This window comes from Acyrthosiphon pisum, chromosome A1 (assembly GCF_005508785.2).
Source record: "Acyrthosiphon pisum isolate AL4f chromosome A1, pea_aphid_22Mar2018_4r6ur, whole genome shotgun sequence".
NCBI classification, from domain to species: Eukaryota; Metazoa; Arthropoda; class Insecta; order Hemiptera; family Aphididae; genus Acyrthosiphon; species Acyrthosiphon pisum.
In genome coordinates this window covers 122,954,754-122,977,781 of record NC_042494.1, presented here as the reverse complement: position 1 = coordinate 122,977,781, position 23,028 = coordinate 122,954,754, and the positions used below count along the sequence as shown (strand labels likewise).

The following is a 23,028-nucleotide window of genomic DNA, read 5'->3' as shown; positions in this document are numbered from 1 at the left end:
ACGTTCACAGCCACATAATATCGATAATATTACCACCAGTCATTATTGCCAAAAAAAGATGATATACATATATATATATATAAATAATATATGAATAAATTTGTTGTTCCTATAATAGAGTTTAAGTGTTCGCCGAAAGCCGATCAGGGCTAATATTTTATAGATTGAAAATAAATAATGTTAAATGGTGAAAAACTTAGTGAAGATGACAAAAATATACTTTTTTATACTATTAAAACCCTTATATACCTCTTTTATTACTTAATTAATTAATACTTATTTTTTACATAATTTTAAATAAAATGTTTTCGATTCAATTTTAAGTGCATGTTTTGTAGCATATTAGAGCATTTTTAGAAGCATATTTTGAGGTCTTTTTGTGCATATAAATCCGGTCTCTACTTATTAGTTAATAATAGGGCTCGGAGTTTTATGCATTTGCATATTTCTTAGGAAACTGCATATTAAAAATCTGATTTGATACAAATTCGTTTCATAGTAGATACAATATATTAAATACAATAATGTATGTTGCATATTTCACTTAATTTACACGATTTTGCATATTTAAAGATTTTAAGCTTTTCCAGAATTTTGATCCCTATCAAATTTCTACTAAATCTTCTTTTATATAATCATAACCAAATACCACAGTTTTTGTTGCATCTGCACGATATGACCAACAGGTTTCATTAAAATTATTTAAAACGTTAACATGTTAATTTTTATTTATGCTAGCTAATTTTTTTGTAAAATTTGTATAATGTATGGGAGTTACAGTAAAAAATATGCGTTATTAATAATAACATTTATTTATACATTTGTGACAATATCAATGATTGAACATTTTTATTCAAATTGTGATTTAAATCTATTTTGCAAATATTATATTGTGTTTTATACTTGGATTCAAAAAAATCCCAGTAATTGGAGTCCCTCATTTTGTGGGCTACCCCTAAATTCAACCCTGAATTTATTAACCCGTTAAAAACAATCTAATCATTCAATATAACTCAGGTAAATATATATTAACATGATTTAATATTTGCTGTATTTGATACATTTAATTTTTTTATATTAAAGATTGTGAATAATCGAAAAAATGGTTTAAGGTGTACAAACCAAAAATAAAAATTATACATTAACATTTTATTTTAAATTATTATTAATTTTTTAAGTTATGAATGAATACATGTTTTTCTTAAAAATCTGCATATTTTACTGCATAATATTGCATATTTAAGCTTTTTTTAGTCATATGTATGCACACATTTCATTATTTTTTAGCTCATAAAGTTCTGAATCCTGGTTATTGATAAATATTCTATTATTGCCTTGTCAGTTATCAAACAAATATTTCGTCCTACAGTTTTATTTTCAAATTTTCAATTACTGTAATCTGATATCTAAGACCTGCACTTCTTGCCAAAAAAATAACTTAGACAAACTTTTATTGAATTGCCCTTGTTTAATGAATAAACAATTAAAACAGTTCACATCATTTACTACTGAACTTATGCAAAGACATTTGTTTTGCTGGTTTTTTTTTTAGATAATAACATTTATTATTTATTCTCACTAACTCTTAAGTCTTAATGTTTAATATTATTGTAAATTCTTTAATTCTTCTTCAATAATAAAGAATAGTTTATAATAATAATATAATAATATAGAATAGCTATGAATCCAAAATTTCTCATTGCAAACGATATAGGTACCTACTTCACAAATGACCATTACCTACATCTCTATTAACTATTCAACTTGTTTTATACTTTCTATTCTAAGAAAATGTTACTTACCTTTTTCACTAATAGGTTATCAATTATCATCAACCGTTTCTCGGTTATTACCCACTCACTGCTCAATTTCAGTTTTTTTTTTTTTTTTTATTTTATTATAATATCACTGGTTTCTGGCTTTGTAATTTAAAATAAGTACCTTATAAATTACTTTTAATTTTTATATTTTTTAAACCTATACCCTGTTCCAAAATGGAAGACACCGAGTGGTCAGGGGCAAAATCGGTTTTGCTACATAAATCTGGTGTCTTCTCTTTTGAAAAGGAGTATATATTCTATCTCTTACTTTCATTTCTCTAACTAAAATATTTGTATAATTTAAAATCTTTAAAACTTATTGTATTATTACAGGTTTTGAAAGACATGCCACGGATTGTAGGTCGGCCCGGATGCACTCTACCTCCTTTAGATTTTAACAAAATTAAATCCGAATTACAAGAAAAATATCAAAAAGTTAGTGATTATGATGTTATGAGTTCTGCCCTTTATCCTACAGTCACAGATGAGTTCCTGACATTCAAGGAAAAATATGGACCAGTAGATAAACTTGATACTAGAATATTTTTAACCGGACCTAAAGTTGGAGAAAACTTTGAAGTTAGTATTTTTAATTAGTTACTGAACTAATTTAATATATGAGTATGTATTAATTTGATAATTTTAATCTAACGAGTAACAATTGTTTAGGTGACAATTGAAAAAGGTAAAACATTAGCCTTCAAAACACTTGCGATTTCTGAAGAGCTAACTGCCAACGGTGAGATTGAAGTATTCTTTGAAATGAATGGTCAATTACGGTCCGTATTCATACGTGACAATGAAGCTTCTAAAGTATTTAATTTAGTGAAATTAACTATCTAAAATATTACTATAATAACATGTTTGTATTTTTTGTAGGAGATGCATATACATCCAAAAGCTTCCAAATCTAATAAGGGACAGGTTGGGGCTCCAATGCCTGGATCAGTAATGGATGTACGTGTGAAAGTAGGTGACAAGGTTGAAAAAGGTGCTCCATTAGTTGTTCTATCTGCAATGAAAATGGAAATGGTGGTGCAATCTCCTATAGCGGGAACAGTTAAACAAATTGATATAAGTGTTGGAATGAAATTGGAGGGAGATGATTTATTGTTGTCCATTGAACCATAATTTTGTTTAAAAAAATGAATTTATTAGGATTGTGTACCTATATTTATGTTTTTCATCTCCACCAAAAAAAAAAACCAATATTGTTTTAAGATTAATCAACTAGTCAGCACTTGTTAAAAATATATATTCAAACAAATTGGTGGTGATAATCCATTTGAACAAAAAAATTTATACTGATGTAGACATTTGAATCATGATTTTTATGTTCGTAATGTTATAATAGTCAGAATATTGTTGTTAATATTTATTTTTAGTTATTATTTTATGAATTATTTATAAAAAACAAAAACTATTTTTAAGTGTTATAATTTTTAAAATCTTATTTTTTTACGATCAAAACATTTTCATATATAAATTCAACTTATTAAGATCTTAGGTGACCATTAAAAAAACATTTAAAGCATTTGAACTGTTTGAAATATTGATACCTAACATTGTTTTATTATTATAAGCTAAAAAACCATTTATGATTAAAATTTGTTTTAAAATAACTATTATAAATATTGATAAGTATTAAATAGATTATAGAATATAGTTTTTTTTAAATCTTATTAAATTTAAATTTATTTTAGTTTTTAGCAAATTACATGATAAAATACTGAAGAATGTTGTTAGCTACGAATGTCTTCATACTTCTACTTTGAACACCTTACTATATATTAGTATATAACTATTTAAAATGTAGGTATACAATGAGCAATTGAGTTATCTAATCACCCATTATAATACATAAGTTAAGAATGACAGCTCGTAGCAATTTGGTAAAAACATAAACTACTGCTTTATGGTTAAAATAACAGCTCTGTATTAAATAGCATAAGAAAAACATGAAAAAAAATTGTTACATTTCCAGCGGTAATCTGTTGTTGAAAAACTAATTTTGGTTATTTCACTGTATATCAAACAATTAATATCATAGAGACATGAAATAAATTATAAATGATTGAATTAATATCATAGAGACATGAAATAAATTGTAAATGATTGAATTAATATTTTATGTTATGTAAGAGTGAAATAATAAACATTTTTGGATAAATATAGTCAATATAGACTGATGTTTGATTTTTACTAAATTTGACTGTTATAAAATATGTTATTTTCATTACTTAGATATAAAATGTATAATAATTAACCATAAATTATTTGAATTATATGGGAAAATTCAAACATTTTCTGATATAGTTCCCAAAATATGAATTTAGAACTGTTAGCACTAAACCCATAACTTTTTGAAGAAATAAATATAAAACCTGGGATAATTGCACTGCTAAATAATAGGTTATCTAGTATCCTAGTGTTGTTGTCGTTGAGTAGGTCACTATATTAAATAATATGTAAATATGTTAAATTTGAATTCAATGACAAATAATGACTCTGAGCAGACACCATATTATTCTCCATTTCTAAGAATATAATAAAATGTACCTATTTATATTACTTTTTTTGTAGTTTAATTTCCTATCAAGAATACTCGTGTTAAATTGAACTTATTTTTGACAAAAACATAGCATATATTATAGTAATTATAAGTCAATACTGATATACTGTAGAATGGCATGGATAGATTCCACGAGAGAACATACCAGTTCTATGCTTCCCCAGCATCACCCTACTACCGAAACCGGTTCCCAATGATATTGTGTCACGGGGGATGCTCAGAAAAACCAATTTTGGTCGGACCACAGCATGTTATCTCATAGAACAAAGTATAGTATAAGTCATGACAAAATTATTTTGTCATGGTATAAGTAGTTCGGCCCACAAGAGTCCATACGTGCTAACGCGTCCTGCGCATAGGTTCCCCTTCCATACGCCGAATCATACCGATCGGAAGCCGGCCGGCAATGATCGCCAACAGCCGTCGTTGACATTCGTGTTATACGTAGCGAGTAGGGACAGTAGTAAACACGTTTACGAAATTCGACTAATTCGTTTTTATAACTGGTCTTTTGTGTCGTTTACGTTATAAGTTTATAACGTATTTTTTTACGAGTTTTTTTTTTATTCAATATGGAGAATCATATAACACCCCCAAAATCTATTCCTTAATTCTTTACTATTCTTTAATCTATGCCCAAAATGCAATTAATTAGCCGTGTTTTTATGAGCCGCTGTATTCACATTGCCGAGTGGTGGGAGGAAATTCGGCCGGCAGACGTCGCGTACGCCAGTATCGATGCGTGGTTTACGTATGGACTCTCGTGGGCTGGACTATATATACTCGTGCCGCCGGTAAAATGCTACTGGGCGGCGAACAAAAGTCGCGCATTCCCACCACTGAACCCTCCAAAACGCTGGCCGCTGACGCTGTCACCGCCACCGTAGCGCAACTGCTGCCACTAAGTGGCGACCACTAATAGTATTAGTATATATCTGTGGTGGCGACTAAGATAGTAGAGTGGGAAAAATTTGGCTACAAAACCGCGGAGCTCGATCATTTGGATGCGCGACCATAGACAAGTATATATATTCGCGAGTGAGTAGCGTGCTACCGGCGGCTCGAGTATATTATATTCTTTGATTCGTCTAAAGATTAAAAAAAAATTATTGTGATTAGAAAATAATAATAATATAGGAAATGGTGAAAAATTTCAAATCTCAACCTACAGATAATATTTTTTGAATTCCAACAAAATTATTAGATTCTGAGCGGAGCAAAAGAATGTATTGGTTTTACAATGATGTGTGTTTTTTTTTGGTTTTTCTGTCTCAGCCATAGATATTAAAGATCTTTAATATCTATGGTCTCAGCAACATTTTTGATAGTTAGCATGCTTCGATTAATAAGATCAGCATCTTTTCTAATAGAAAGGTGAACCTAGTTGGTACTTTTGGGAGGTCAAAATTAAAAATTCCAAGAAGTTTATCATGGTTTATCTGGTCAGCCTATATTACTAAGTATATTTTATGATTTTATTGCTATTAAAGTAATTTATTTTACTATTATTAATATATAGTAGGTTTAATTAATTTTTTCTGAAAAAATTGCATTGTGTGTGTAATTAATTTAAGAATATACTTAAGAAATGTCAAGTACTCACGAACAATATTTTTAAATTATAACGAAATAACTAAAATCGTTAAAATATCTTGTTTTGTTCAAATTTGGAATTAAAATGTCTATGCCTTTAATAATTGCTATAATAACATTTTATGAGGAACTTTGTATTACATTTTTAAACTTTTTAACAAAGTTTAAAAATATTTTAAAAGAGAAATCTAAAAATACTTATGTTTTCTATATAGTCATAAACCAGTAAACCACTCATTATTTCAAAAACTTTGTTTTTGATATAACATTTTTTATAAGATTAGTTGTTTTTTAAAAAACAACTTTAATTTTTATCATTGTATTTTTATGTTTCTTCTTTTTTTAATGATAACATAGTTTTAATTTAATATTCCAAAGTAGAATATTTAAGTATTTTGATAGTTAAAAATTGAATTTAGGATGAGTAGTTTATGAGTATAACTTATATATAACTATAATAAGGATAAAAAATATTTTTTTCAACACTTGAAAAATATAGAAAATTTTCAATTATGATCTATCATTACTATCAACTCATAAGTACCAATAAAAACAATTTTCTTTAAGAAACAACTCACAAAGTTAAAAAACAAATCATTATTACGACTACTTATTGTATATAGTGTATACATACACAAAAAAAAAACACACACACACATCATTGCAAAACTTGTGTATTGTATTTCTTGGAGTCTAAAACAAAAAAAGGCGGAAATACTAAGTATCTATGAATAACAGAAATAAGGGCAAAATATTTTTAAAAAAAAGTGGGCAAGTGGGTGTTGCTCTGCTGTACAGTATATTACAAGTGGGTCACTGTAATGGATGTTGTTAAATTTGAATTCAATGATATAATATTATAATATCATTGTATAAGAAAAACGATTCTGAGTGAAGGCGGTTTATATAACTCATGATATTTGATGATATTATTATGAATAGGGCTCGGAAGTTGATGCATTTTGCATTTTTTTTTAGAACTTTTTAGACGATGCTCTCCTGGCCATAAATGTGTTTCATTAGCATGTGAATCTGAATAACTAAATTTTATTTTGCATTTTTTGGTGTTGATTACTTTTTAAGTCATTTTTTGACATTTTTAGTCATTTTTACTGATTTCACTTCTTATTGGTTCTTGTCGACCATTATGCCGGTAACTTAAAACTTGGAAATTACCACGGACTAAGTTAGTACCTATCCGATTTTATCACGCCGATTACATTTGTCGTTGTCACGTTGTAGTGAATATTATTATACCTACATTTTATTATTTTACTTCATTTTTTAAGGACATTTTTGTCATATTTTGAGCAATACGAAGCTTTGATAAATTTATATAGAATTTTATAGTAAAATAGAGTAAAATATTTTTAAAAAAAATGTATTTTTATTAGTTTAAAACTAATATTTGCAATTTTTTAAGGACAATTTTTGTCATTTTTGCATATTTTTTTTAGGTCATTTTTTATTGTTTTAAAGGTCATCAACTTCCAAGCCCTAATTATGAATTAAGTAATTTATTTAGGTACCTATTTACGTGGAACCTTGTCTTAAGTTTTCAATCCTTGATAATTTTCGAAATTTCAGAGAAATAACTATCCGCGATATTGACATGAATCATGTTTTTAGAGGTTATTTTAAAATTGTATTTATTTTTATGGTGATAGACAAAGCGTTAGCTTAGCAATAGAGTATTTTGGTTGTTTTTCCCATTAAAAACTGATGTGACAGAAAATGACAAAAAATGATCTTGATCCAATTTTCTAAAAGATAAGATACTAGATGTTGAAATCAAAGCACTCTTTCTGGCAGAAATTTTGTCTACAGGATAAAAAAAATAAAAATCATTGTAAAACCACCTGCATCTTTGCTCCGCTCAGAATCTAAAATTTCATGTTTAGATAATGGTATGAATACTTAAATATTTGATAAACATTACAAGTTTCAGATATTAATTTTTGAATCATAACAAAAATTATAAAATAAAATTGATCTTACTTTATATATTACTCAATAAAATATAACTATAAAACACATAATAATTTATAACAATACATTTTACTCTTTTATTGTTCATTCAATAAGTAAGCAACTACATAATTTTTAAATTATTTAATAACACTTTTATACATTTTTATGCTACAGGCTTTTCTTGATTGTTCTTTTCTAGTATTTTATCTAATTCGCCTGACCTATGTAATTGCAACAAAATATCACAACCACCAATGAATTCTCCATCTACAAAAACTTGGGGAATTGTTGGCCAATTGGAAAATTCTTTTATTCCTAAAAATTACACAAAATAATTATTGAGGATTATATAATAATTTAATAAAGATGTTATTGTATACATAGTCCATTCAATTTTCAAATATTTTTAATACTAGATAATGAGGCATAAATAAAATGTTTGACTTCTTTAACTTCTAGTTAATCAAAGATTAATTTAGCAGTTACCATAAATTATGTGAATAATATGTTTATAAATATAAGGATCTCGATTGGTTACCTATCACAATTTGGAAATGATTAAATCGTATGTCATATTATTCACATTATTTAAACATTCCACAATTTGGCCATTCCGACCCTTCTAGTTAGGAGTTTTATTTTATTATTCTGCTTGTGTTCAATAGAATTATACGCCTAGCATCTATAATTTCAAGACATGAAGGTTATACTTTTATATTTAACTATTTAAGAATGTATCTAAAAATTATCTAGTTAAATTTTAAATTTAATATATCATTATGATGCTACAATATACTAAAGGAAGCAAGATTGAAAAATGAAAGAATAGTAAAAAAAAAAACAATTAAAGTGAATTGGACCAGTTTTAAGGCATAGTTGCTCACTACGGTGGAGACATTTTTCGAAGAACAATCAAAATCATGAGGTAAAAAAATTGAATGTACTTATATGTTAATTCAAAACAAATTATTAAAAATATTTACCATTTCTAAGATTTTCATCAACAAGTACATCATGTGCTTCAAATTTAGCTTTGTGAATATTCAAAATATCAACAACTGCATTGCTAAACCCACATCTGGGAGCTTGTGGGTTACCTTTCATGAAGACGACGATTTTGTTACCCTTCACTAATTTTCCTATATGAGATTGGATTGGATCATCAGATTTAGTACATAGAAATTGTTTATAAATGTTGAGTGAGCTAATTCTTGTAGTTTTATTGATGTTACACATCTGACGCAATAGCGATGTCATGTTTTAAAAGTTAATATTTATAGGTACTATTTTTTATTTGTAATTATTTTCAAATGTAATATTTGATATCTATAGGTTGATTAAGAATGCTAAAAATATATGGTTAATAATAAGTAGGTACGGAAATTTACGTTTTAAGTTATTAGTATTTAATATTTACAAAATTACAAGTTACAAGATAAAAGACGTTCGCAAAATCGTAGTTCGCACTTTAGCATCAGAAAGATCTCCGGATCTCACAAACCATTAAACCAAATAGTTTAAATAATAAAATTAAAAATGAATCTAAAATCCAAATAGTGATAAGTGTAAATATTAATTATTAGTAAAACCTTCGACAATATATTATATTATATAGTTTATATCATGGTTTATATGGTCGAAGAAAACTATTAACCACGGCTATTAACTAATAATATCTAGGTCTGATATCTTGGTCCGTGGTATAAACCACGATTTGAGATACCAAGTATAAACGCAAGTCGTAATAATAATGATAAAGGAAATCATGATGAACAGCTGATGAAATAATGACTATGATAACCATGATCAGGTTTATACCACAAGTACATGGTTATGATGATTGTTATATATGATTTATATATATCAGTTATATATATCAGTATCACGATTTAAGATATACCTTAAAGGTATATCTTTAAGGTATATCTTAAATCGTGATCAGTATCTATAACCAGACTGTCTGGTTATCTATATCCGTGGTACTTATCAAAAAATGTACAAAGATTTTGGTATATAGAGATTACAAACATAACCTTCAAACACGGGAGTATGAAACTCCGCGAATTGGCCAAATCAGGCCGAAGTGGCCTTGAGCACGGTTTCCAGGGGGCGTGGCATACGTGAAATAGGGAATGGTAAACAAGCTGACCCCGCGTAGTGTATCCCGCCTATGTTCGGGGAAACGTTTACATAATACGGGAGACCAGCAGGCTAAGGACTCCACTGTCCAGACCTTGGGTCTAACATCATGTTAGTGCGCGGAAACGTTTCCATGTTTTTCAGAGGTTCATAGGGAAACAAAACCCTAATCAGCTGATCGAGTTTCGCTTCTATATCGTTCAACGCTCCAAACATTTGTATGGAAAAATTTAACCTATAGAACTTCAAATACCAGGGTTAATAATATAGTTAATTGAAAAAATATAAAAGAAATTATTTTATTAATAGTGCATTTATTATTAATTAGTATAAAATATAAATTATATCTAAAAGTTATAATTTGTAGAACAATTCAAAATTTAATTTTAGATTTATCGAAAAAAGAAAAAAAATATTTGTGTTCATGGTGGGGAGAAAGTGTTCGCCATTTTTCCCTTCCAGCCGACCTGCCGACCACACACCGACACATTATTTAAGATTAATTTACATGTTAGCGGGACGTGTAGAGGCGGCGTACGATCCCCTGAATCTCAATTGATAGACGGAACCATTATCCATTCAGACCGCATAACAAAATCGGATATCGCGTCAACAAATCGTGTTAAATTCGAAATCCAATCAAAGTTTTCCGTCCACAATGGCAGACGGTGAACCGTTAAGTATAGACAGCATAATCGCACGACTATTAGAAGGTAAGATTTTGCAAACAATTCGTATGAAAACACTAATTGGCATTCTTATTTTCTTGTATTAAAATACAACCTGGTAGGTTAATAATACTCTTTATATGTGTCAACGCGTTATAGTTAGCATTGCTTTAGTTAATTTGTTGACCCATTCAGTAAAAGTTTAAGAATAACGATCAGTTTAACATCAAAATGACATGAGTAATTATAATTATTCAAACTGGTACCTACATCAAAACTATACCTATGAACTTATAATATAAGTTTTAATTTATGAGCCTATGTGATTTGATTCATGTTTTTGAACTTGATAATTTTAAGACTATCAAAACCAAAATGTTTCCTTCAAAAAACAGGCCATATTTACTAGGTATTCCGAGGATCATAGAAAATTGGCCTTATAGTTGAGACATTTTTTTTTGAGTTCTTGCAAGTTATATGTAGGTAATTTTTTTAAAATTGTTTCTAATTTGTGGCAATTTAACTACATAAGCGTTGTGTCTGTAGCTGCTCCTGGAACAACCTGAATTAAATAACATTGGTATTGCAGACAGTCAGGCATTTTAATTAAGCTACCGAAATATACTCCACTATTAATTTATGATCCTTAAGTTAAACTTAATACACTTTGTTATTCACTACAAAATACCTGTTATTACAATGTTATTTATGATATGCCTCGTTTTATGCACAGAATATGTTGACATGATAAATGCATACACAATGTATTTATAAGCATAGTATTTTAAAGAGCTTTGGCTCTAGGTTAGATTTAACTTAGTCAAAATGGGCACAGTTAAGAGGCCCTCAAATAAGTTATGCTCTGGGTTACCATCTCTATGAATCAGGGCCTATATACATAGGAATGTAAAATAAATTCAACTTATGCATATGATACTCAAATGATTACTAAGGTGATTACTTATTCAGTAAGTACAGTTTTAAATTAAAATGTATTATATATACATTCTAGGCATTTCAATTCCATATGTGATAGTTATAACAAGGAGTACCTATGTGTTAACCAGAAAACTAGTAGGTGACTACCTTATCATAAAAAATTAATAAATATAGTAAATAAAATAAGTTGATCATAGTATTTTATAGGGTTAATACTCATATTATTAAGCTTTCCTCTCACATTGTGGTTGTTTTTCAAAGAGAATCTCAAACCTGTTGCATAAGCGACTGTTTGCTGCCTTTGCACGTGTAACATTAATGACCTGCATAATTATTTACTTAAAATAAGATCAAATAAGATTGATTTGAAATCAGTTTCCAACTGATGACTTGTGACTATACTTGTAGATCAACAATTTAAATTGATTGTAAACCAGTTGTACCATAGTCGCAACTTGAGTCGCAACTGGTTGAAGATTTGTGCAACAGGCCTTTAATTTTTGCTTTTTAGGTATATTCTAACTGAGTGGTTATAATATAGGTACTTCTTAAATTTTAACCAATCAAACTTGATTTGCTAGGTACTTATAATCACATGTTATTGTTTTCTTTGTTTATAATTTGTTTTAAAAAATTATTAGACAATTTCAGATACAACAATTTATATAGGTATTATTTGAAATATATTGTATGATTCTTATAATTGTATAATATAAGTTATAACATAAAAGTACTTAATTTGTAGTAAGAGGATGTCGTCCTGGTAAAACAGTACAAATGTCTGAAGCAGAAGTCCGAGGATTATGTTTGAAATCTAGAGAAATATTTTTACAACAACCAATTTTGTTAGATTTAGAAGCACCTTTAAAAATATGTGGTAAATAGTAATTTTATATATATTCTTTCGAGCACCTAATTATTTTTATACTTAATTGATATTTTATTTATTAGGAGATATACATGGACAGTACACTGACTTGTTGCGTTTATTTGAGTATGGAGGCTTTCCTCCAGAAGCAAACTATTTATTTTTGGGAGATTATGTTGATCGTGGAAAACAGTCCTTGGAAACTATATGCCTTTTATTAGCATACAAAATAAAATATCCAGAAAACTTTTTTCTCTTACGAGGAAATCATGAATGTGCCAGCATAAACAGGATCTATGGATTTTATGATGAATGTAAAGTTATTTATAATGTAGTTCACTAACTTAAGTATTTTTATTATAAAAATTTTTTTTGTATATACATATAGGTAAAAGACGTTACAATATAAAATTGTGGAAAACATTTACCGATTGTTTTAATTGTTTACCTATCGCGGCTATTATTGATGAGAAAATATTTTGTTGTCATGGTGGACTTAGTCCTGATTTACAAGGAATGGAACAAATTAGACGTATTATGCGTCCAACTGATGTCCCAGATACTGGTAATTTATTCTATTATTTAGTTGAGAGGGTACTAATTTAATAAGATTAAAGTAGGGGGTAATTAAGTAAAGGGTACTTATTTAATAAGATACCTATGCTAAAATAAATACGCTCAGTCTAATATGATACTTATATATTATATCACAAATAATATTACCATACTTGTTCCACGAAAGAACAACCTTGTCTACCGATTCTCTGTTAGATTCTTGTTCTGTATCAGAGTTTGCTGGTGTGGAGAATGTCTTAACATTGGGTTGTGTTGATGGAGAAATGGTAGTCCATTCAACTGCCAGAGTTTAGTATGTATGCGCAGTAACAGCGTTCTCTCATAGAATAAAGCATACTTAGTAAATTGTCTGGAGGAGCACTTAATTTCTATGTCAGTTTGTAATGTTAAGCAGTAGACAATTTTTGTGTCACAAATGATGATTCAAGGTTTTATATGATTTAAAGATCAATCAATATTCACAACATTCTTTTTTTATGTACCTTTCCAAAATGTTTGTAAATAAATCACTAACAGATCATGATTGTAAACCATATTTAACAATTGTATGCAGTCATAATATTTTAATAGTTTGTGATTGAGCTCCAGTATTGGAATTGTAAATTTTCAATTTAACAGATAATATAATATCAGTATAAAATGTGGAGTATGAAAAATACTATTTTATAGTTAGTTTTTCTATAAATAATAAATTTGAAAATGTGAATAAGTACTATATTTTGTAGGTAATAATTAATAATTGTATGTGTATTTTGTATTTATTATATTTAACTAAGTGTATTTCCGCCATAGACCTTATATTCATAGACGGAGCATGCCAGGCTGGCGTGGTTGGGTGATGCAGAGACTGAAAACTGCGTTAGAGTGATGTGTTATCCTAATAAGTCAATATAACAAAAATGTTGAAATCAAAAACCAGAAAAGTTACTAGTAATACTTGATACAAGATAATTCATAATTTGTTAAATTTGTTTGAAACTATTCATGAATCATGATATAATACGATATGACGTATATATGCAGTTATTATTTTTAACTATGCACAAACTGGCGTGATCTACGGAAATACGCAGTAGTGTGGAACAACACTTATCAGCAGTAACTACCACCATGCTCCGTCTACAAGTATAAGGTCTATGATTTCCACATAGTTATCACTTATCATATTAGACGAGCATCATCTAGAATTGAATAACTAATAAGAGTAATACTAGATTTAAGACTTAAACAATATTGCAATTCTAAGAAAAAAAATATACCCGTAAATGAAGTAGATTATTTAAATTTACATTAATTTACTCTATTTTTTTATTATTATATTGTTTTAGGTTTATTATGTGATTTATTGTGGTCTGATCCGGACAAAGATGTAACTGGTTGGGGGGAAAACGATAGAGGTGTTTCTTTCACTTTTGGTACAGATGTCGTAGCAAAATTTTTAAATAGGCATGACTTGGATCTCATATGTAGAGCACATCAGGTAATTAAAATTATTCATTTTTAATGAGGACCATTCAAATTTATCTAAATTTACCTTAACATTTTTAGGTTGTAGAAGATGGTTATGAATTTTTTGCTAAGAGGCAATTGGTTACATTGTTTTCCGCCCCAAACTATTGTGGGGAATTTGATAACGCAGGTGGAATGATGTCTGTTGATGCAACACTAATGTGTTCATTTCAAGTAAGTTTTAACCTGTATAATTTAATTATATTAATATTTATTTGTTATCCATACCAAAATAGTCAACTTTTAAATTATTATAAAAAGTAAAATATAACTTTATTTTATTTTTTAAATATTATATTTAACATTCTCAATTAACACACTAATAATAATTACAATTAAAATAAAACAAAGTTCTGTTATTTAAATAATATAGTTTATTAGAGCTAAGATTTCTATGCATTAGCATATTTTTTCTTTGAATTCAATTACATTGCAGATTGTTAGTTATATCCATGATTTAGCTTGCACTGAATTGAATAAGACAATTTTTATTTTGCATATTTTAATCAAAATGTATATAATTAGGTACATATTTAGAGTTTTGAATATTTATTTTAAGAGATATAAATCATATTTATCTAATGAAGATCTGTAAATATTTTTTATTTAATTTAAATTTGCTATTTATAGACTTGTAAACTGGTTTTCGTAAGTGCATTTTCTAATGTTTGCTGTGTAGGTACAAGGTTTTATATTTTGTCCGTGATATTTAGTGTAACAATTATAAAAATAATTTTAAAGAATGTTTATATAAAAACAATTAAATTATAGAAGTGATTAAATAAAATATATTATTTTTGGCATATTTTACTATTTTTAATTGCATATAGATTCCAGCTCTAGATATACATTTTTGTGTAGAATGTAGTTTTTCTAATAAAATAAAAGATTAATATGATTAGTATTTCACCCTTCCTTATATACTTATATAAATATCAGTGCGCACGTGTTGTCAAATGACATGTCAAAACATGTCCGTCTTAAAAATGTATATGTTAAAACTGTGTTGCGCGGGATAGAACCACTCAGGCTGAGTGATAAATAAGAGTATAAGACTACATTTATATACAATAAATTATAGTTCAGAACATTGTCTGTGAAATATTGTTTAAATGTTTTTGATATCGCTTAAAGTTTAATATTGGAATAAGTTTTTATTTTTTCAAAATGCGTTATTTTTGTGTTTTTTAAACTTGATTAATTTTTTTTTTGTAATTCAGATATCAATTATAAAAAGCATATTTCACAGCCAAAATTCTTCTTTTTTCTGGTGAAAATGTTGCTCCTTAGTTATGAGTTTATGACTGTAGCCTTCTTGGTTCTTCCCGCTCAAAACAGTTATTGCTATGTTTTACATTTTGTAAGACGGATCCAACATATGCAGGTGTAGAATCCTCTTAAGCCAATTTATTTTTCATACCCGCTGTTTCTAGGATTTTTTTTTTCTGAAAATAAGTCTTGAAAATGATAATATTCAACTTCAAATTCATGTTAAAATAATTGGAATATTGTCATTGTATATTCAGCCTTGTAATACTATTATGTTACCCTATAATACTTATGCAATATATATTGATAATTTTATTAATGGGTATAGTGGGTGCACAAACCTAGCAACTACTAATGCTATTAAATAATTTGTATGAGGATTTTCACTCTCATATGTTGTCACTAACTTAGAAGTGCTTAACATAGGAAATTTACATTTAGCTAAATTAGTTTTAATATAATAGTGACTATCTATTTTTAAACTTAAAGGTAAACACATTTTCGGTGTTTTGTTAGGGTGGTTTTTTTAGGTATTATAATTTTGAAGTGAATTATGACTTAATGAGCACTTTTAAATTTTAATACAACAAAGTTTAAATATGGTAAAAATACCCACTGAATGTGTTGTTTCCTAAGTTTAAATGTAAGTAAATTCACTTTATATTGCATTTAACAAAGCCAAAAGATAAATGTAGAGTTCTCACAAATTAGAATCTCTGAACATACATTTTTTTATGTTACACACTTGTAGGACGGAGACAACATATACCTGTGTAGCTTCCTCTTCCACCATAGTTTTTAAATATTACGACTATAGTTATACTTTTTTATATTGAAAGATTCAAAACTTGGTATGCTTTTATTGTATTGTTTTTAATATAACTAATTGATTATCATTATATCCTTTAAGATTTTGAAACCATCTGAAAAGAAAGCGAAGTATCAATATTCAGGATTAAACTCTGGAAGACCGGCTAGTAATACAACTGCTGTGAAAAAGAAATAAATCATATTTAATTGAATATTGATTATAAACACCTAAACAATGTTCATAATCTAAAAACTCTGTGCTTGAATAATTTTATTTTAAAAATCTGGACTTTCTATATAATAACAAATAATGTTATACATATATATATATATATATATATATAAATGTGTGTGTATGTATGTATGTGCGTGTATAAAAAAAATTCTCTTTAACAATCATTTAATGATGGTTACTTGTGACCTAAATTATATAAAGTCCTAAGTATTGATTGATTATTTGATTTAATTTTATGTACTTTGTATATATATAATAACCATTTTATTTAGTTAACAAATATGATATATGTGTAGGCATAGATTATAATTAAGGTGTAGCCTCGTTTGTGTTATAAAATGTATATATGTATAAGTATATATATATATATATATATATTATGTATTAACATTATTGTTATTGATTATTCTTATTAAAATATATTGTCATTACTAATTTAAATGTAGAAAAAATTACCAGTACCATAGTGTTTAAATAAATTAAATATTTACACATTTTTTTTATGATCCATTTATTATTAATTCAAATTTTATTTTCAAATATTACAGATCTCTTATTGTAACCATTCTTAAAATTGTTCATATTAGTACATCTTAGACAATAGCAATCTATAGAAAATTACTCAAATTGATACTATATTAAATATTGAATAAAGTGAGTTTATTTTTTACTACAATACTATGGATAAATTGGTTTGATACCTGATTTTTAATTTTCATAATAGTTGTACAGCTAAAGAATTCAGATATGTGGATATCAAATTAACAATTGATATATAAACATAACAATATCTTCAGAATAATAATTCTAAGACTTAAATTTGTGTAAATTAAATTAAAATTAATAAAAAAATACTTGAAAGGCTTCAGAGCCACATTTTTTCATAGATCTGTTATAGTATAAAACGATAAGATAATAATAATAGAATGTTATGGTTAATGTATATTTTTCCAGTGATTAGAAGAACTAATTATCATTTAATAAGAGTAACTATGCTATAATATTTTTTAAAATTATGTTATTTATAAATTATTTATTTATTGCTCTACAATATTTGAACGAATATTTTATAAAACATTTACTATCAAAAAAATTGTATTTTTTATTTATATGAAATAGTATTGCATTCATTATATACTTAAAAATAATAAATGTGAAAGATATCATTTGATATCTATAGTAAAATAATTTATCTCGTATACAAAATTACTCATAATAGTTATCTAAGGACAACCATATTATTTTTAAATTAAAAATATATATTATATATAATAAATATTGTATAATATCTAATTTATATAAAATAACTTTGTCCATTAGTGATGACAAAAGATAATGATTAATAAAATACTAAATATTAAAATATTATCTATATAAATTGTATGTATAACCGTATAATTATTATATTTTATTATGAAGAAACACGGTGATTGCATGAATCAGTCAGTATCTCTAACATATAATTATTTAAATGTTTTTAATGTTCTCTTTAAAAATAAGAAAGTAGCTTAAAGAACCATTATTTTTAATCAATTATTCATACAATGTTGTGTTTAATTAATTATTGGTTAACTTTTTTAAATTAAAAGTTAATGCAATCCAAGCATATTATAGAGAAATTTGAAAACTTGAACATTTTTAAGACAGATTTATAATTTTACCAACCATATAATATTATATATCGCATACATATTATTATTTTTAAATTAAATAATCTCAATTTCCGGTCATTTTTTATGATATTGGCTGATTCGAGTTTGTGAATCACCATTTAATTAGCATAAAATTATAATATTAAAAATTGTCACAAGTGTATTCTGGACGATATTTTTTTATTTTTTTTTTTTGCACATAAGCATGTGTTTCATTTGCACAGAATCCTAACATTTAAAGCAAACCCTAATGTCGAAATGGTCTTGAATTTTGATGTTGTATTTTTTTTGTAAATATTTTCAAAATATTATAAATCACTTATTTTATTTATAAAATTATAACAATGTTTAACTATATGTTAGTGATTGTTATGAAAAATGTGACTAATAATAGTTTATATTTATTTAAAATGTATGTTTCATTGAACTATATGGTTTATAAACTATTGGTGATAAGTTAGATCATACCTGAAAAGCATATAGGTATCAATAATAATTTCGCAAAATACAATTTTTGAGTGTTAGTATCATGTGGGCTGTGATTCAATTTTTTTTTTTATTGGACTAGATGGTACATTGAGTTAATAAGATGTAAGCTAAGAATGATTTTGTCAGATCATAATAAATAAATAAATTTTATTTTGAGTGTGACTATAACATTAAAATAAGTTTTCCAGTCCCTAGAAATCCTCCAAAGAATATATTTGCAACCATTGACTTTTATTATATTGGCACTTCAGTGTTTTTTTTGGGGAAATTCTCTAATTATTTCTATAAAAACATTTGACCTTATCATTTTAATAATTTATTATTTTTCTTTTCAAAATGCCAAACTTCATAAGTTTCTTAAATATAATCTTTTTTAATTGCCTTATTTACTTGATATTTCAATAGTAATCCATGTTGCGGTGATCATTCATTCATCTTATTAACCCTTTCACCGCTCCAGACATACTATTACGTCCATAACATGTATACCATTTACTGCTCCAGACGTACTACTACGTCCATGTATTTTATAATATTCTCATTTTCCAGTAGGTAACCGTCCAAGTTTTGGAAACTATGGTTCGCGTTGTTTTAAACTTAAATAATTAGATCTCGAAGTTAGAATCTTAGAAAAAATTTAAAAAACAAATATTTAATTATATGTAGCATACACCGGTTGCGGTGGATAAATAGTGTAGCAGTGAAAGGTTTAATTATGTTAACACTTAGATTTATTTTTAGTACATATTAAATTGTGGAAACAACAGTTTATCATTTTCCCCCATTTTCATTTCAACAGGTAATATACAGCCACACAGGTTATTGTACCTATATATTCATTTGTGGTAAAATTTTATATTTTATAATTCTAAAATAATTTTTCTTATTATTTCCTAGTTCAATAAACCTTCTGGCTGTGCCACTGATTAGAATCGTGGAAAAAATATTATAATTTGTTAATATGTTTGATTATAATTGAAATGTTGTGTTATAGTTTGATGATATAACAAATAACTTAATCATCAAATCAAGATTTTTTTTTATTAATTGTAACATTAATTAGTAATTATTTTTTTTTAATCCATACAAGATCAACAAGCATTTTTTACCTAGATATTTGTAAAACCACTTGTAAGTACCCAACAATATAAATTCCCAAACCAGTCAAAATCAGAGCTGCATTTAGGGGGGGGGGCCCTGGGTACAACTGCCCCGGGCGCCAAAATGTTCTAGCCAGAAATATGTTTACTTGGAATTATTAAAATTGTATAATTTTAATTATTTTAATAACAGTATTTAGTCTAAAGTTAATTAGTATTATGCTGTTTGGCATTTTTTTAATTAATATTAATTTGCATAGTTTTATATAATTTTATTTTATTTATTCATGAAATACCTACAACCTACTTAAATATGTTGAAAAAAAGAGCACAATCTACTAATACTGCACTGTGATATCTCAACTTTAACAGTGCTCAACAATAAAATGGAAACTCGAAACGTCATTTCCGGAAAAGTAAGTCGAGTCGTCGAGAAAGTATATAAGTAAAGTATGTTGTACGTGGTACGCCAAGCATGTCAAAGACTCGGCCATCGGCTCATTTTTTTATGGCTTGTGGATAGCAATGATACAATTTTCCTTTTGTGTCAGTGTCACAACAGTGACGTGTCTAAGAGGGGGTATGGGGTTATATCCCCCCCTGGGGCCACAATTTGTACTCAATATGTTATGTATATAATAATACGAATTTTAATTATTATATGTGTATACTGAATGTCTATTAAAAATGTTATATCCCCCCCTTGAAAAAATACTAGATACCTACGCTAGTGTGTCACTACTGTGTTAATGAAATGTACTCAAATGTTACGTCTTTATATGTTACTTTTTTGTCTTATATTCTGATAAACTGTAATTGAATAAGTATTGTATTTCATATAGTAATACGTAACGTCTGTTTTCTCCCACCATGATGCCATTCCCTCTATTCGGCTACGTGCCCATGCGCAGTGACGGACGCATTCTGACATATGGACTCTCGTGGGCCGGAGTATAGTAGGTACTACAATATTATATTATGCTCAATAATCAATGATATAATGTAATATTATGTAATATTTCGTTCTCTAGCTTAAGTTTTTAATCTTGTGAAATTATTGTAGTAGTTAAGTACCTATTGAGTATTTATTTATACGATGTCTATGTCTTAGCCCTTAGGCATGCTCAGGCCTTTCCAATCTACATATTATCTTGGTTTACGCTCGTTATCATTGTTAAATAAATAAATAATAAATATTATATTGTCTGTAGTTATTAGTTTATTCGAGTTAATTACCAAACTAGCATAGACAAGGAGTTTCGTCGAGCACTCGAACAGTCGCCCGTCAAGCAAGTTAGCAACACCCGACACCCGTTAATCAGCCCCACCCAACCAGCAACCGGGCGGCGCGGCGGTCACTGTAATCTATAGGTCTGCTCACTGCTGTGTAAAAAATTGTGTTGTAATTGTAATTGGGCAATTGGCGCACAATGTCCATGCGCATGAATCGGCCACCGAGTACTGTTCTTAAGTTTTATCACAGTCTTGGATAGAAAAATATGCAGCTCCTACAACTTTTGTGCCTATAATTAATAATTATTATGGTTCAATTTGAATTTTGAATAATTAGGTACCTAACTATTATAATTTATAATATATAATTATATACATTTTTACATAATATTATGTAGATAAGTTGTGAGTCGTGAACTCGTGACGTTAACAAACTAACAAAGTCGATAATATTAAATACGCATATACGCATGTCCATTTCCCACAACTACCGCTGGTGCCTACCGGGTGTTTTCTTTTTTCTTGTTAGTTATTACTTGTTAGTGTTCAGTTTCAGTATTCACTATTGAGTAACGACAGTAACTATATTGTTGGCAGGTACTTCGTCTACTGAGTTTTCTCATTGCGGTTCGTGTAATTAATTCACTATAATACATCTATATTCTATAACCATCTAGGTGTTTCTCTTGTTTTACGGTACGGCTGTAGAATAAGACAATTTTTTGCTGTACTATAATGTGATCACTGGGATAAACTATTATTATTTATTTATTAGGTATCCGTTAAGTCTTGGATTATAAATACCGTTTAAACACTAGAACAATATTGACATTGAAATAAAGCAGCTCAATAATCGCAAGAAAATATTTTTTTGTATTCTGTGTGCTGTGCGTAGAACGTTGGAATTTTTCATCATCTCTAGATTTTACCACGTAAGTAAAACTTTAAAAGTAAACATTAACAGATAAGCTTCTACATACCTATAATATTTTATAACATATAATACAGTTCAAAATTTCTATTTTCTAGTATAGTAATATTATGATTTATGATGGACGACGGTTTATATTAACTTGTAAATTATAGATATTTTCTATTTTGTTATTTAAAAAAAGTATATTCAATGAATAGTTATTGTGATAGGTATAGCCATCTGCGATATTCCCATATATAGGTGCTTATATGTGGTTTACTTGAGTGTATTTAGCACAAAATAATAATTTATAATGATGATGATATCCATAGACATTGATCATAATCATGAAGACTGGAATATTCCAGACTCTAGTGTTCATCCACATTAATCAGTGGTGGATCTAGAACTTTTTTTGAGGGGTGCCTTGTATTTTTCAAATTTTACGACACAATTTATTAACCTAAATGTTGGGTCAATGAGGGAGGGCCTCTGCCTCCCCACCCCTTTAAATCCGCCACTAGACATAATATAAATTTATATTATAATATCTATGATGATAATATCACACTATCATTTAAAATATTATAAACTGTATTAATAAAAAAAATGAATTAGTCTTGTATACCTATTACAATAATATGCAGGGCCGTCCTTAGGGGTGGTGTGGGG

The 23,028-nt window shown here is 27.6% G+C and overlaps 4 protein-coding genes across 7 annotated transcripts in view; 3 read left to right on the top strand and 1 right to left on the bottom strand.

Moving 5' to 3' along the window:
* LOC100162105 (pyruvate carboxylase, mitochondrial) overlaps nt 1-3,777 on the top strand; it is a 41,816-nt gene extending 38,039 nt beyond the window's left edge. For all 3 annotated transcript variants that reach the window (XM_003240921.4, XM_003240922.4, XM_016800217.2), the window contains 3 exons: nt 2,154-2,399; nt 2,490-2,633; nt 2,700-3,777. In XM_003240921.4, coding sequence (XP_003240969.1) covers nt 2,154-2,399; nt 2,490-2,633; nt 2,700-2,951 — 642 coding nt within the window. In that variant the 3' untranslated portion in view covers nt 2,952-3,777. The remainder of the gene's footprint in view (nt 1-2,153; nt 2,400-2,489; nt 2,634-2,699) is intronic.
* Nucleotides 3,778-8,027: 4,250 nt separating this feature from the next.
* Nucleotides 8,028-9,617, bottom strand: Glrx5 (glutaredoxin 5). The gene is given in 2 exon segments (NM_001162219.2): nt 8,028-8,271; nt 8,940-9,617. Coding segments are annotated over 2 exon segments (426 nt in total). The 5' UTR covers nt 9,214-9,617; the 3' UTR covers nt 8,028-8,119.
* Nucleotides 9,618-10,321: 704 nt separating this feature from the next.
* Nucleotides 10,322-19,266, top strand: LOC100164165 (serine/threonine-protein phosphatase PP1-beta catalytic subunit). The gene is made up of 7 exons (XM_001944387.4): nt 10,322-10,808; nt 12,448-12,579; nt 12,654-12,884; nt 12,959-13,135; nt 14,475-14,626; nt 14,695-14,829; nt 16,835-19,266. The coding sequence occupies exons 1-7, from the start codon at nt 10,754-10,756 to the stop codon at nt 16,928-16,930; spliced, it is 978 nt and encodes a 325-aa protein (XP_001944422.1). The 5' UTR covers nt 10,322-10,753; the 3' UTR covers nt 16,931-19,266.
* A 2,650-nt stretch (nt 19,267-21,916) lies between these two features.
* The window catches only part of LOC100167309 (pyridoxal kinase), a 16,134-nt gene continuing 15,022 nt past the window's right edge, over nt 21,917-23,028 (top strand). Inside the window, exons 1-2 of one of the 2 annotated variants that reach the window (XM_001950982.5) lie at nt 21,917-22,070; nt 22,219-22,375. The gene's annotated coding sequence lies outside the window, so the exon portion shown is untranslated. Of the gene's footprint in view, nt 22,140-22,218; nt 22,376-23,028 lie in introns of both variants that reach the window. The other variant, XM_008191721.3, reaches the window with a different exon arrangement.

Excerpts from the sequence above, each read along its gene's own strand:
- LOC100164165 (XM_001944387.4), top strand. The coding sequence starts at position 10,754 with ATGGCAGACGGTGAACCGTTAAGTATAGACAGCATAATCGCACGACTA. Across the intron at positions 12,580-12,653 it reads AGCACCTTTAAAAATATGTG|GAGATATACATGGACAGTAC; the intron begins GTAAATAGTAAT and ends TTTATTTATTAG. Across the intron at positions 14,627-14,694 it reads TCATATGTAGAGCACATCAG|GTTGTAGAAGATGGTTATGA; the intron begins GTAATTAAAATT and ends TAACATTTTTAG.